General features: G+C 39.7%; 1 protein-coding gene across 2 annotated transcripts; it reads right to left on the bottom strand.

Annotated features, from left to right (window-relative positions):
- Positions 1 to 1,528: 1,528 nt before the first annotated feature.
- LOC133414256 (uncharacterized) lies at positions 1,529 to 13,738 on the bottom strand. Of its 2 annotated transcripts, XM_061699529.1 has the most exons (4): positions 13,441 to 13,738; positions 7,381 to 7,521; positions 2,946 to 3,150; positions 1,529 to 1,604 (listed from the first exon to the last, which is right to left on the bottom strand). In XM_061699529.1, the coding sequence occupies exons 1-3, from the start codon at positions 13,622 to 13,624 to the stop codon at positions 2,969 to 2,971; spliced, it is 507 nt and encodes a 168-aa protein (XP_061555513.1). In that variant the 5' UTR covers positions 13,625 to 13,738; the 3' UTR covers positions 1,529 to 1,604; positions 2,946 to 2,968. The 2 variants fall into 2 exon arrangements, with proteins under 2 accessions (XP_061555513.1, XP_061555512.1); XM_061699528.1 differs by lacking the exon at positions 1,529 to 1,604 and having other exon boundaries at positions 1,785 to 3,150.
- Positions 13,739 to 15,055: the final 1,317 nt, after the last annotated feature.

The raw sequence follows: 15,055 nt of genomic DNA, 5'->3' as shown, positions 1-15,055 counted from the left end.
ACTACTTTTGATTAATCTCCTTTTCAGTTTTCTGTCCTCAACGACTAGAACGTTTTACAACAAATGATAACACTCATTTATCAACATTCTTCCCAATATCATCATTTAAAAAGGTTTGCTGCACCTGTTTTTTAAGGCTGTTATGAACCTTTTATTTATCTGCTATGATGTAATGTAATATATTATGTAAATATGTAACTGTAACAAATTGTACAGTTTGTTGTATATGTTCTAGGTTGTTTTTATTGTATTTATTTGTAGTCGCTTTTGTTTTGTTTTGTTTTACTCTGCTGTCTGCAGCCGGGTAGGCATTGCAAATACGAATCTCTTCTCAATTGCCTTACCTGGATAAATAAAGGTTAAACAAATACATAAAGAGTATCTACCTACCTACTCACTCACCACCCACCTACCCATCCATCCAGCCAGAGTATATACTTCCTCAAATAGATTTCCAACTTGAAGAAAACAACCACACAAAAAAATTATTTGAGGTGTGGCGTGTAATAGACACATCAATTTTAGTTGTCGACTGCAATTAATTGTGGCATGGCTTCAAATACAGCAGGGACGTGATTGATGCCCACCCAAGCCCGTTTGGATGTCACCCTCCGGGTGTGTGCCCGGTGCCCGGTTAGCATCAATTGTCGCAGTTTTAGAAGCATGGAGCAACACGTACGCTGATAATGTCACAATATTCACAGGCATGTATATCCTTTATCCTCTGTGAAAAATGACGAATATTACACCAAGCTACTGAGTAGTAGTACTGTATAAGAAGTCTATTCTTCTTTGTTTATGTCTTATGACTGTATTATTCAGTACTGCCTCCCGGCGGCCAAGGAAGGCACATCAGAAGGAGCGACACACTGAATTTGATGCAGCATTTAATCATGAGGCACAGACTGTTTAATGCTTTATATTCCATTTGATTATGTTATTACTGTTTTTTTTTTATTATTAAAGTACAATATTATAGAGTACTAGTTTTCCTTATTTAAAAATAAAAACTCAAAAATGTTTTCTTTGTTGGTGGGGTTGGAACGGAGTAATGGCATTTCCATTCATTTCAGTGGGGAAAGATGATTTGAGATAGGAGTGTTTTATGTTACGCGCGTGATCACATATGAAATTAAACTCGTCTCTTGGTCCCCTTGAAAAATGTTTTTTGGGGTGAAAAATGTGAATGAGTTCATTAATACAATAACTGACAGTTTGTGATATCTATTGTGTCCAATAAGGGGCAAGGCGTCTATAATAAAGTACACGTGCATTTTAAAGCAGACATCTATTAGAGGTAAGGTCTTTATTTGTTCAAGTGAGCAATTAATTGGAGCGAGGCGTCTATTAAAGCAGAGTTTAATTGTGGCACGGTATCTATGACAGCGAACGACGTTATTTGAGGAAAAATGCGATCTCTACAATGTGTCCACTTGGGGTTAATGCTTCTATTAATAGAGTACAAATGCATTGTAAAGTGGATGATGCAATTGAGGCATGGCATCTATTACACCAAATTGCATTATTTCAGGAAATGTGCAGTCTGTCTCTGTTGGTCCATCCATCCATCCATCCAACAAGCCATCATTTCAACATAGGGTACACTGGAAAAGAAATTTGTGTGAAAAATATGAATCATTTTATTCATACAATAATGAACCACTTGACATGCATGGTCTCTTACAATCATATGTATAACCGCATGCAGTGTGCTCTCTCGAGCTTAGGCGAGAGAACAGGAAAAAAAAAAAAAAAAACTAAAAAAATATATATTTATATTTCGTTTAACAAAAAAATAAATGAGTGACCTTGAAAGAAAAACACATATCACACATTTTCTTATCGCAATAAAGATATGAAGTTCCATAGAAATGACAATGAATGCACATTATGTCCTAACCGAGTGTCAGCCTTTATAAAACTATTCAGTGTGCTTCCGTTGTCTTTAATGAAAGGTTGAGTGACTTTTCTAACAAAAAATTGTTTTATGCGAATGCTGAGAAGCTTTCATGCATGGAGCTGGAATTCGTAGAAAAAGATGGGGCTGTAACTTTCCATCACAGCAAATCATCGCAAATAAGCCATAAAGTCTTCAATGAACCTAAGCTAACATTTGGCGAGAGAAGCTGGGAAGACCTGAGACTGGTCTTCAGCCAATCACAGCACACATGTAGACAATCATCATCTGCACCTTTTTCCAGATCTGTACCAACACTGAATGAACTCTCCCTTGGCCCGCGTGCCACCCATACGTAAAGTTGCATGGATGTTTTTTGTTGTTGTTATGTAATCTGACTAAACTAACACTAAAATCGGTGCTTTACACTTGGCAGTTTGAAACTACTGCAGTTTTCCATCATGAAAATAATTAAACACAGGGACCATTTTGAAATACGATGTGCCGAACATGTTAGGTGAGGGACGAGAAGTGTTTCTGTAAACAAACACAGTGCAGCTCAGCTTCTGGCGAGCGCTATGCTTTTGGCAGAATGTCAAAATCGTTCAAATTCTTTTGAACGTGAATATCAGTGTGGCACGGTAAAAAACTTCCAGCGCCATTGAAACAGCTGTCCCGTGCGCTTTAGATAAACCCAAAGCAATTGTACAAATGTATTTATTCGTGTTTTTAAAGCATAATAATTCACACTGTTCAAGCTGGCATTAGTCTACAACCTTCCTTTCCTAAAAAGAAGCACTGCCATAAAAACTATATTTTTAAGCTCTTATTTCATTTTATATATCATTAAATCTGCTCCTGAAAACACAAAGAATAAGCAGTTTTTGTTGCCTTGCCGTACCGAATGTCAGCTTCAAACCAAGGTGCGTACTGAACACCTGATCATTTTGTCCATTTATCACCATACCCCTTAAAATCCATTCAGGCCCTGACATAAAATGCAGAGTGAGCATATGACAGTTTCTCTTTCGTGTTTTTAAATACACACAGTGAGTTTGTGTCGCCTGTCATCTAAAGCCACATCTTGAGCATCAGCAGGCTGGCCAGTGCGCATGCGTAGTGTGGTCGGCTGCGGGAGGTGGCGCTGTTGCACAGGTCCGAGTCGCAGCAGTGGATGCGGACGCCTGGCAGCTCCTGTTGTTGGCAGTGTCTGGATGTGGCACAGCCGCTGGTCAGGACGATGCCCAGTGCCGCTGCATGGATGGATGGACAGAGAAGACAAATCAGTCACAGAAGAGTTGTGAGTGGCTCGGCAGGAAAATAGCAGCAGTAAGAAGCAAATAGTGCAAGTGTGTAATTAGCAGGGCATTTACACATCTGCACAGGGAAGCCTCCGGAAAACTGCATTTTACGCATGAATTAAAACTTGAAGAAAAATCTATTACAGCAATGGCACTATATGAGGAAATGCGCTATTAATCTGTCTTTATACTGCATACTGTATGTCTCACTGTCTATTAAGGGGTAAGGTGTCTATTCATATTTAATATTATTAAAATACATTTTAAAGTGGACAACACACCATGCAATTAATTGTGGCACAGGCTCTATTGTAAATGGCATTATCTATCTATCTATCTATCTATCTATCTATCTATCTATCTATCTATCTATCTATCTATCTATCTATCTATCTATCTATCTATCTATATCTATCTATCTATCTATCTATCTATCTATCATGTAGTGTATTTATTAGGGGTAAAACATCTACTAATGCATTTTAGAGTTGACGTCATTAATTAAAAAAAATAAATTATGGCTAAGTGCATTTATTTATGCAACTGCAGGGAGTACGAGTCTTGACATGGGTAAGGAATTTTTTGGGTGTGTATTTAGGGTACAAATAAAATTTTATGATAGTAAGAAGTTAATTTGAGGTACGTCGTTAACGAACAAGTAGCACATTTTAAGGTGGATGATACACACAACAATTAATTGTGGCACAGCAAATGGCATGATTTGAAGAAAATACGCTATCCATATATCCTCAATTAAAACCTGCAGAAATATTGCAACAGCCCATTCTGAACATGCAATAAAAATCATAATTTATCAAGGCAAATGGCAGTCAAATTCTATTTTACAGATTGGCTCAGTGTTCTAATTAGCATTTGGAAAATTCCCAAATCCAGCCTGACATTCCCTGGACACAAGGACCTCAGAATCGGGGACTTGAAATCTTTATAATTGATAGTCCAGTCCCATCGTTGGCGTCACATACCCTCAATGTCAAAATGCATTTTTTTCCTTTCTTTTATTTACTTTTTGACCTCTTCTCAAGAGGTTATGTTTTCATCGCACAGGTTTGTTTGTGTGTGTGCAACTTCCTGGCAGCATTTTATTTATTTATTTTAAATATAGAAACCTCCATCCAATGTTATCCCCATTATATACAATATATCTTATCATTTAATGGATGTTTACCCATTAAAATCTTGTCATTTCTATATTAAACAATTACCCAATAATTATTCAGTCACAGGCAGGGGCGATTCTAAAATGAGAGGTATAGGGGGTGCTGAGTTCCCAGCCAGGCAAGATAAATTTCATCTGTGACTAAACTATCATATCTGTTAAATGTTATCTAAATGTTGAGCCACAGCAAACGAGAAATAGAATAAATTATAACCCTACCAATTTTGGGGGAAAGCCAACGCAAATATATAAAATCCTCTCTTTGCTTCTCTCTCTCTCTATGTCCTAATTGGAGTTATAATGTTAACGGGCATCATATCATTTACAACTCAAGTTACAACTTTACCCTAAAAAAAAGAAATGGCTTACAGATTGTTTGATTTTGAATAAATGCACTGGAAGTAAGCGTGTACGTGCGGTGAAGACTCTCCTTAACTTCCACTAACAACCCAGGCTAAACTTACTTCCTCTGAGATATACAAAGATGCTGCTTTCTCAATTGAGACATATCACTACAAAATACTTCCTTGACGCCAATTACTATTAGTATTATAGAAAATGGGCAAAAAATGCCAATAAGTGAATCTGTGAATAGCAGACTGTCAATACATTATCTGGCTCGGTATAGTAATTGGAACATTGGCTCGATGCCATATTAACATGTTAAAATTTAGCTACATCAACATCTGTCTATACGCATGCACATGCGGTGAAGACTTTCCGGAACTTCCACTAACAGCCTATGCTAAACTTATAGCTCCTCCTCAACTTACAAAAATGTTAGTCTCTCAGTTGAGATGTGTCACAACATACTTCCTTGACACTTCCTTGAGTAAATGTGTGAATAACAACCAACAAATGGGCAGGAGCTCATTGTAAACATTATCTGGCTCTGTAAAATCATTGGAACATTGGCTCGATGTAGTATTAACATATACTCTATGGGAATTTAGCAATTTGTGGTCAATTCATACATGCGTACATGCACATGCGATGAAGTCTCTCCGGAGCTTCCACTAACAACCCAGGCTAAAGTTAGCTCCTCTCTGACATACAAAGATGACAGTCACATCAACATACTTCCTTGAGACCAGTTTCAAAAAGAACAAAGAAACAGGTTTTACAGAAGAAGAAAAAAAAAAAAGGTGAAGTCGCTTATAGTAAACCGAGACTTTGCGAGGGATTACTGTAAACATTTTAAGCCTTGGCGGAGGTCTGAGCTTTGAGCTTTTGCAGGCTGATTGACGATTTTGACAGAGTGTTTGTCAGTCAGTGTGGTAGTGTCAGCCTTCGTCTTAGCTTGCGCTCTTTCAACGGAGGAGGAAAAAGGTGCCTCATCAGCCCTTTGGGCTTCCGGATGTCAAGCGAGGGAACATCTGGATGTGTGTGTGTGTGTGTGTGTGTGTGTGTGCGTGCGTGCACATCACCATCTGACCATCACCGCCGCCCTGTTGAGGACGTCCGCCGCATCCTCCGTTTGACTTCACATGGCACCACGAGCAGCTTCTCACGGACTCAGCAAGGCGACTAAAACTGCGGCGTTACGTAACCGGCTAAGTGAATATTCACAACGGCGGCCCCGAGAACATTTCCATTGAAGTACGATTAGAAATGATTAAGCAAATGTCCTCTGGCTCGCCACAGTGCATTCATCACCATTTAATCATCTGCTGGCCCATACATATTCCCCAAATAAATATCTAACTTTGGGTGCATTATCTGGGTTAGAGAACAAAGAAATCCTGTTTTTGTGTGTCCAGCACGTGCGTATCATTTCTGTAAAAGTATGAATTTACCAGATATTGTACTACGCACAGCGTTCCAGTTTCCCTTCATATCTATCTATTTATATAACTTAATTAGAGGCCCCTTTGTGGTGATCGTACTAACTAGAGAAGTAAGTAACAAGTCAATTTAGTAAGAAATCATAGAAAAAGTATAAGCATAAGCACGATTATAATCATGTGATTTGGGATGTAGGGTTAAGCAGGCATATTATTTACATAAAAAGTTAAGTACAAAAAAAAAAGACATTTTCAAGTATGTTTAAAGAAACCCTTAAGTCAGTGGCATGGGTGAGGGTGCAGTGCCCCACCAGCTGGTCTTATTTATGCCTTTTATATTTGATACATAGTAGTGATTAAGTTGTGGTGTTAATGCGTATGAATAAGCCCAAAAAAAAAAAACTTACAGTAGAGCTATTGATATGACATTTATACAATACCATATACTTTATAGGAATTCATACAAAAATGTAATTGTTGTTATTACAATGTAATCAGGGATTTTGGGTTACGTCATACTATTCAAATGTAGTTAATTCAGTAAACATTTTCAAGTAAGTTCAAGTAAGTTTCTATCAATTGAAAATTAAACTAATTTTAAAAGTGTGAATTTACCAGAGAGGAAATACAGTAGATTGAAATTTTCCCATATGCTTACACAATTTAGACCCATCTTACTTGTCAGCTTTCAGTGCTTTTTTTTGTTTGTTTTTGTTGTTGTTGTTTTTTGTGGGCAACAGCAATTTCTGCGAACAGATAGGAAGTAACAACCTCAGGCTTAACAAATAAGTGTGTGGGTTGTATCTTGTGGAACCCAGTTATTAATGTTTAAATCCATGAGTGAAAATCCAGTTAATACAATTCAAACCCCCAACCTCAGAACTGTTCGATGCAATTCATGTAGAGAAAAAAACCCAGAAAATCCACTGGTTCACTTTTCATGATTTCTAGCTGAATCCACATGAGAACACCTCCTGCACAACCCTTTCACATTCATTATCAGGACTGCTTCAGGGTTTGATATATTCAAGACGTGTGGGCCACAAGTCAAGGGAGGCTAGTGGTGGCCGCAGGTGCAAATAACGGATGGCGAATGGAGGTCCGAGAGGTGTCAGATGAGGGTGCGTAAAAAACAAACCAAAAAACACCTGAAAGCTATTTTGAAATCATTCCTTGGCTTTTTTATTTGATTCTTTTCTCTCGAAGGCCTCATTTACTCACTGCTCTCTGTCTTGATGCAGAAGCGGTGCTTGAAGCCCTTGTGCGAGTGGGTGCAGGTGAGCACCTCTGGGTTGGAGCAGCCCACGTCCACGTACCTCTGACCCTGGATGATGTTGCAGCCATAGCACTGCAGACCCTCCACTGGGCGGGAGCACATACGGAGAGAAAAAGGTAATGATCAAGCCTGCTATTGCGTGCCTACAGAAGGAACACTAAACACAATTAACATAAATAATAATAATAGAAGTGCTGGTTTTATTACTGCAGTAGAATACTTAACAATACAGGGGGGTGTAACATAATAAGGAAGATTAACATAATACCTTTGTGGCCAGTACCTGTCATCGGTAGTATTATATTGCTTTGTCTAGTCACACTAGGTGATGAAATGGACTGTACAGCCCTTATACTGTTTAATATTCCAATTACTGTATAGAACCAGATAATGTATATAGCCAAACCCTTTATGTAGGCAAAAAAAAAAAAAAAAAAAAAGGCGAGGAAGAAAGCAACATGCTAGTTTAGTAGGAATTCATGCAAATATTAAGCGCGACTCTTACAAAGTGGTTTGTGATTGAGGGATACAATATACTGTTTACATTACACACATCAAAATTTGGTCAAAATATTAGTAAATTCTCAAACACATCATCCAAAACGTTAAGCACTATTATTACAAAGTGATTAGCGATTTATATTGTTAAAATACACTTAATTAAAAAAAAAAAGACATATTATGCATTGTATATTTGAACAAATGTTCTTATAAACGTGAAGAGGCCCTTCTGTCAGTCGCAACTTTGCATCAGGGTCATTGGGGTCAGTGCCCCACCAGCTGTTCCCAGGTATTTTATGCAGTGATTTATTTGTCCGATTAATGCGTATACATAGGCTCATAATATTTATAGTTCCATATTTTGACAAAATTTGTTAGTATCTGACTTCCTCTCTGTTGGGTGTGGTTGGCATATGCAACTTGCCTATGGCGGAGGTTAGCTTCAGCTTGCGAATTCTGCCTTGAAACAAGTGGAAAATGTTTGCCAAATACATGCACATTACAGTTGCGTAGTTTCCTTGATACGTAGCCTACATAAGTGCTAATTTTTACCAGACAAAAAGGCCTTTGCCCTTCATAGGCAGTTTAAGTAAGCTACTTGAACTGACGACAGTATTGTGCTCAGTACTTGAAGAGAAGTTAATCTAAAAAGCCATCAGGATTCATCTCGGGGGCTCCTTTTCTATTTCCCGTCATCTTGAGTGACAAGCGTAAAAAAAGACGCACTGGTGATCTTCTCCTCTCAAGCTTTCGGGCTAACGGTGACTGACTCAGCCTCAGTAGCGCTTCACCATTTCAAAGCTTAGCAGCCTGCATACGTTGGAGGCGACGGCACAGAAAATGACTCAAGGGGGCAGGATGGAGATGGTGGTAGTGGTGGGGGTGACGCTTTCTTTTCAAGTGATGATTCAAATGATTTGCCCAAACAGCCGCAAGTGGAGCACATTGAGTCCTCTAGCAACGGCTTCTTTCAGGAATTATCCAGGTTCTTTTTACAGTTTTCACAGGACTTTCAAGAAAGGGGGAGGACCGAAGCCACCTTGGGGGGTTTAAGCGGGGATTGTCTGTGAATTCAGAACGATCGCACACACCTGCGACTGACCGGCCAAATCCTGCACACACAAGATGGAAGATCAGCTTTGGAGCTGAAACCAATCCGCCCTCTTTATCTGCGGCAGCCCGGGGAGGACACGAGCCTCTCACTTGCCTGGCCGCTGCTAAATAGCCAAACCCAAAGCCGGGATGGAGCTTTCAGGAGCGAACTAATCCTGCCGCAAATGCTCTTACAAAAATCACTTTTGAAAATCTGCTGGAATCGGTGTAAAGCGTTGCCGGGACCGGAAGTTCCTGCCAGCCTTCATGGGGATGTGTCATGTTTCCAACCTGTTGGTGAAACAGTAGATCAGGGGTCACCATCATGGTGCCCACCGGCACCAGGTCGCCCCCAAGAACCACATGAGTAGTCCGCAGGCCTATTCTAAAAATAGCTCACCATTAATTGGACAGTATGATTTCGTAGTAATGTTAGAAGTGATCATTTGCAAATGTAATTTATAGAAATAAAGTGATGCATATAGATACAGTGTTGCCTTGAGATATAAGTGACCCAACCTATCAGTTTTTTTTAGATAATGAGCCGTCGATCGGCAACAAGCAGCACTTTAGCAGATATTAGTAAATATTCTTTAAAAAGAGGCGTCAAGCTATTTATTGCCACTCCCAGTTGAAGGTTACCATCAAACTAAACATAAAACAAAGACATGTTGTGTATTTAGAACAACGACAGAGGCTCCGCTACCTTAATGCTAACGCACAATGGGAAGCTCCATGGGCACACGGGCTAACAATTAGCATCTATGTGTCAGTGTTGTTACTTTTTAAGCAACACATAACTGAACACAAATGGTGCAGCAACACGTTTCGACAGGCCATATAACGATATCGCAGGCATAAAAGATTTATTCTTTGCAAAGAATGACTGATGTTACTGCTGTAATGAGAAGCTGAGGGAGGAGCTGAGTCCCCAGTACAATATAGCCATATGTCTGTCTCATACTTCCCCCAAGGATATTTTTTATTTTATTATGCTATTATACTATCTTTATTATGTTATGCTTTCCAGAGCAAATATCTATTTGGATGTTGCTCAACTATAGATGTCAAAGTCATGTCATGGTCTTCTTTAGATTAGTCTCGACTGAATCGACATTGCCTCTGCTGGTTGCAGCCGAGCAGTGCACGTCATCAATCTTTATTATTATATCAATTATTAATTTATGTCCACCCTTAACAGAAAATGTATGTGAATAAATACAAATAATCCACCATCAAAAATGTTTTACAAGCAATGTTTTTACGTAACATTTCCTAACGGTCATCCAAGTGTAAAAATATGTTAGACCCTGTTAGTATTAAAACACTAATAAAGATCAAAATCATGATGTAGATTATCTCTTTTTTAACATTAACTGTGTCAAGTTAAGAAAGAAGTTTCCCACAAGCATGGGTAAAACGTAAAGTGACAACAAAGTATCACTGCTGTCGAGGCAAAACTCCTATGTCCAAATTTGGTCAATTTCATATTTTTTCACAAATCAATACTATTGGTAAGTCCCCACGTGGGTATGTAATGTTAATGGCTCAACAAATTTGCCATGTTTTTGGTTTTCTAAAAAGTGATCCGTTCGATTTGCCAGCGATATATAGAAGCTCGCCAGTCAGCGCTGAGCAGGCTAGCAGCTAATGCTAGTGGCTAAGATGTTTGTTATAGTTTTTTTTAAATATATACTTTCCATGTTATTATTAGGTTTATATAATTACAAATTATTCATCTGTACATTTTCGACAGCGCCTATCCTCATTGTGGTCACGGGTCGGCTGGAGCCTATCTCAGCTGATTTAGGGCGAGAGGGGGGGTATATCATGGACTGCTCACCAGCCATGCATATTCACATCTATGGACAATTTATTCTCATTAAGCAGAAAAGCAAAGTGTGCAGAATAAATCCCGTTGGCATGCTGACTGTTCACCTTGAGTTTTGCGCCAATTTATATGAGTATTTTTTGGTCGAGTCCCTATGTTTTGGTTCCATTTCCATATTTGTACCACCTCGGGGGCGTTCTAAGTATTCCATTAGAGCGGCGGAAAGGACTGCGGCGTTGTGTTGTGGGATAGAAATGACGGTAATTTACATCCGGCAAAACAAGCTGAATTAACTATTCGTTAGCATGCAATGCTGCACGCTGGCTGCACTCATGAAACATTGAGGAGCTGCCCAGTTATGAGCATTTGTCAACATAATGAGGACTTACTGGAGAGACATTCTACCCTCCCGCCTTGCCCCCCATTGGTACAATCCAATTTATTATGACTGCACACTGGGTTCTCTCGCAGAAAACATTGATTAATTATAAAGAGTCTCACTCCACTGGTACCAAAGTCGAATTCACTGTCAGCTACTTGTTTTGTACACCCACTGTAATGCTTTTATATACCCTAATGAGGAAGGAAGATTTACATTTAGGCTATAAAAAATGTGCCCAACCCTAAATTGCTAATCTTTTTGTATGAATACCTACAAAGTTAAACAAAAAAAAAGAGATAAGAACAGCTGGTGGGGCAATGACTCTAATGCCCCCAATGCAGTTGCCACTGGCTCAACTTTTTTTTTTTCCATTTCTAAAACTTGATTTGCTCTTTTTTGTCTTAAGGAGAATTCAGTAAGATTTTGTACTCAAATTTGTTGACGTCTAATGGATAAAAACTGAGTTGAATGACTGAAGGGTGGATTTAATTGTTGTTTATTTAATTTTGTTTGCACTAAGGAGAATTGTGAAGGTTAAAATGTCCACATTTTTATATTTAAATGGATTGAAACTTGCTTGAAAATACAAAACCCAAATCAGAACAGCTTGTGGGGCACTCCCCCCAATACCCATGTGACATACCATGTGACATATATTAGAGCGTCAGCCTCACAGTTCTGAGGACCCGGGTTCGATCCCCGGCCCCGCCTGTGTGGAGTTTGCATGTTCTCCCCGTACCTGCGTGGGTTTTCTCCGGGCACTCCGGTTTCCTCCCACATCCAAAAAACATGCATAATTGGATACTCTAAAATTGCCCGTAGGTGTGACTGTGAGTGCGCATGGTTGTTTGTTTGTATGTGCCCTGCGATTGGCTGGCAACGAGTTCAGGGTGTACCCCGCCTCCTGCCCGATGACAGCTGGGATAGGGTCCAGCACACCCGCGACCCGAGTGAGGAGAAGAGGCTCAGATAATGGATGGATGGATGGATGGATGGATGGATGGATGGATAAATGGATGTAAATTCACAATCCAAAAATAGCTATGTACGGGTTATGAGCTCATTCTACACATTTCAACTGAATCACTGCTCTGTAATTAATTACAAGACCCATATAAGAACAGGTGGTGCGATCAATGCCCCAAATGTAACAATGCCTATTTTCTCATGAGAACTTATTTTTTTATTTATTCTAAATTCATAAACACTTGATTTTTCTTAATGAATTCCAATTTATGTAAATAATATGTCCTAACACTAATGCTCGTTATCGAAATCAGGGCTTCCAACGGGCAATTGTTTTTTTTTTTTTTGAGTCATGTTTGTTGTCATAAATTCATATATCTATCTTCTTTATTTTTAATTTATGTCCGTATTACAGCAATACATGATGCATTTTAATAAATTTGGAAACTCCTGATACAAATCAATCATGCACAAATGCTCTTCTAATGCATTCGAGAATGTGCTTTTGTGTTGTTAAGCTCCCCTGGGGATGTTTGTTGCATAGTTACAGTTCCAACAACAAGGGGGAAAAAAACTAATCCTGTATCTATCTTTAAACAAAAAAACAATTTAATATTCTGGATTACATTCTCTCATGTAAGTATAATTTAGTTTATGCATCTAAATCCTTTTCTAATGACGCCCCACCAAGGCGCTGTGCTACTGACTCGTTGTAGGCTTCATTTTGGCGCCTCATCTCATTAGTGCCATTAATGGACTTTGCCTTATTGATAAACAAGGCGCCCGTGGGGCACATTAGGGAGTTTGAGATCAGAAGCGACCAAACGATCTGGAGACAGTAAAGCGCACTGTCGTCTCGGCCCCTTAATTTGCTCGTAGTTTGCCCCCACTCCCAATGAGACAAAAGGTTACAGCAAAGCCCTGCTCCAGTCAATTGTTACGACTCTGTTGGGAAATTTAAGTTGGCGACTGTGGATATTTGCCGTGGATTTTAAGCTATTGCGGTACATGTGGAGCAAGGGCGTATTTATTGGAAATGTGGGTTATTGGTTATATCTACTGTGGTAATCTAACAATTGCTCTGCAGTGGATCAAAAATGTTCAAAATGCACTATTTCTAACACATTTACAGTACAACAACTTATCACATGGATTGCTTTAAATTTAAAAGACTACTTTTCCCCACATTCCAAAAGCCTAAAAATAAGACAAGAAAATCTATTTTATACTGACCTTGTGTCAAGCAGAGCACCAAAATAAATCCAAGCCCGTACACCAGCCAGGTGTGTAAAGTCATGGATGCAGCACAGGATGACGCGGGAGCCGGGGTCCCAGTACTGCTGCTTCTGGAGCGGGGGAAATTCTCGCAGCGGTGCCACCTTTTGGGGAGGGGAGGGAAATAGCCCGAGTGCCTCATTCACGGCACGTTGAACGAACTGCCAGCCAGCCAGTCCGGCGAGGGAGGGAGGCAGCCATGCAGGCAGTCAGTCAGCTCAGCAGCCACTCAGGCAAAGGAGGAGGAGAAGGCAGAGGAGGAAAATATGTGAGTGAACTAAATAGAAGAGATGGAAGTTAGGGTGTGACCCCCTTTGCAATAAAATACTGAGAAATATAGCCTCTCATTAATTAGATGAAAATTATGGACTACTTACTAAATTCTCAAATTAAAGAAAAAAAAAAATATTGAAGACTGACAGTCAGTGGCGACTGCACTGGGGCAGTGCCCCATCAGTTGTTTATATATGTGTCAAATATTTTTAGATCCAAGTCTTACTAAATTCTCCTTCATGCAAAAAAATAAACAAAAATAAAATAAAAAAGCCAACCAAACAACCACTGAAGAGACCCTTAGGTCAGTGGTTCCTTTGCTTTAGTGGCATTGGGGGCAGTGCCCCACCAGTGATTTGGTTTCATTCGAGATTAATGTGTATGAATAAGCTCATAACATCTATCACATCGCAGCCACTGAGGCAAAAGAGTTGTTGAAGATGATGATAATGATGATGATGATGATGACAATGATGGGCAGTGCCACACCAGCTGTTGTTCCAATACCAGTCAATTTCTTGCTAAATTCTGCTTGGTGCAAATAAACAATTAAAGAGACCCTTCAGTCAGTTGTGACTCTGCATTAGGGGCAGCGCCCCACCAGCTGTTCTTCTTTTATAGTTGATGCGGAGCAATCCTTCGGTTTTGCAATACTAATGTGTATGAATACGCTCCGAACCTCTCAGCAGGCACTCGGGCAAAAGAGATGATGATGAGGAAGAGAAATTGTGAGTGAAGTAAATAGTTCAAATGGAAGTGAGGGTTTGATCCCCTTACAATAGAATAACAAGAAATAAATCCTCTCATTAAGAAGATGAAAAGTGTGTGGAGCAAACATACATCCATTAGGATTAACAATCCAATGCTTCTAACAATAGCCCATACCGGACAATGTGTTAAAAGCCTCGCCTTTAAATGGGATGGAACGTGTGTGTGTGTGTGTGTGTGTGTGTGTGTGTGTGTGAGTGTGAGACTTTCAAACAAACACGCCATTATCTTGCGTATCAACGCGCTTACACACTGTGGAGAAAATTCCATCTAATCAAGAATTAAAAACTAAATCCTTTCTAAGAGACTGTAATGCCGGCGGATAAGGCAGGGCTTTGTGCTAAGCTGCCTCCACAAGCAAAAGCAGCGCGCCCACAGACGAACGCCGGTGATCCTCACGCACACGCGTTTGACCTCCATATGTTTGCGTGTTGATGATTTTCTTCATTACGGATCACAGTAGCCAATCAGAGGCGTGCGCTCCAGACCGTCGTATTGGTCAGAGCACGTCTGTGTCGTGCGCAGCTGACTT

Source organism: Phycodurus eques, chromosome 15 (genome assembly GCF_024500275.1).
Source record: "Phycodurus eques isolate BA_2022a chromosome 15, UOR_Pequ_1.1, whole genome shotgun sequence".
Lineage (NCBI taxonomy): Eukaryota > Metazoa > Chordata > Actinopteri > Syngnathiformes > Syngnathidae > Phycodurus > Phycodurus eques.
The sequence above is the reverse complement of the archived record's forward strand: the minus strand, read 5'-3'. Positions and strand labels throughout refer to the sequence as shown.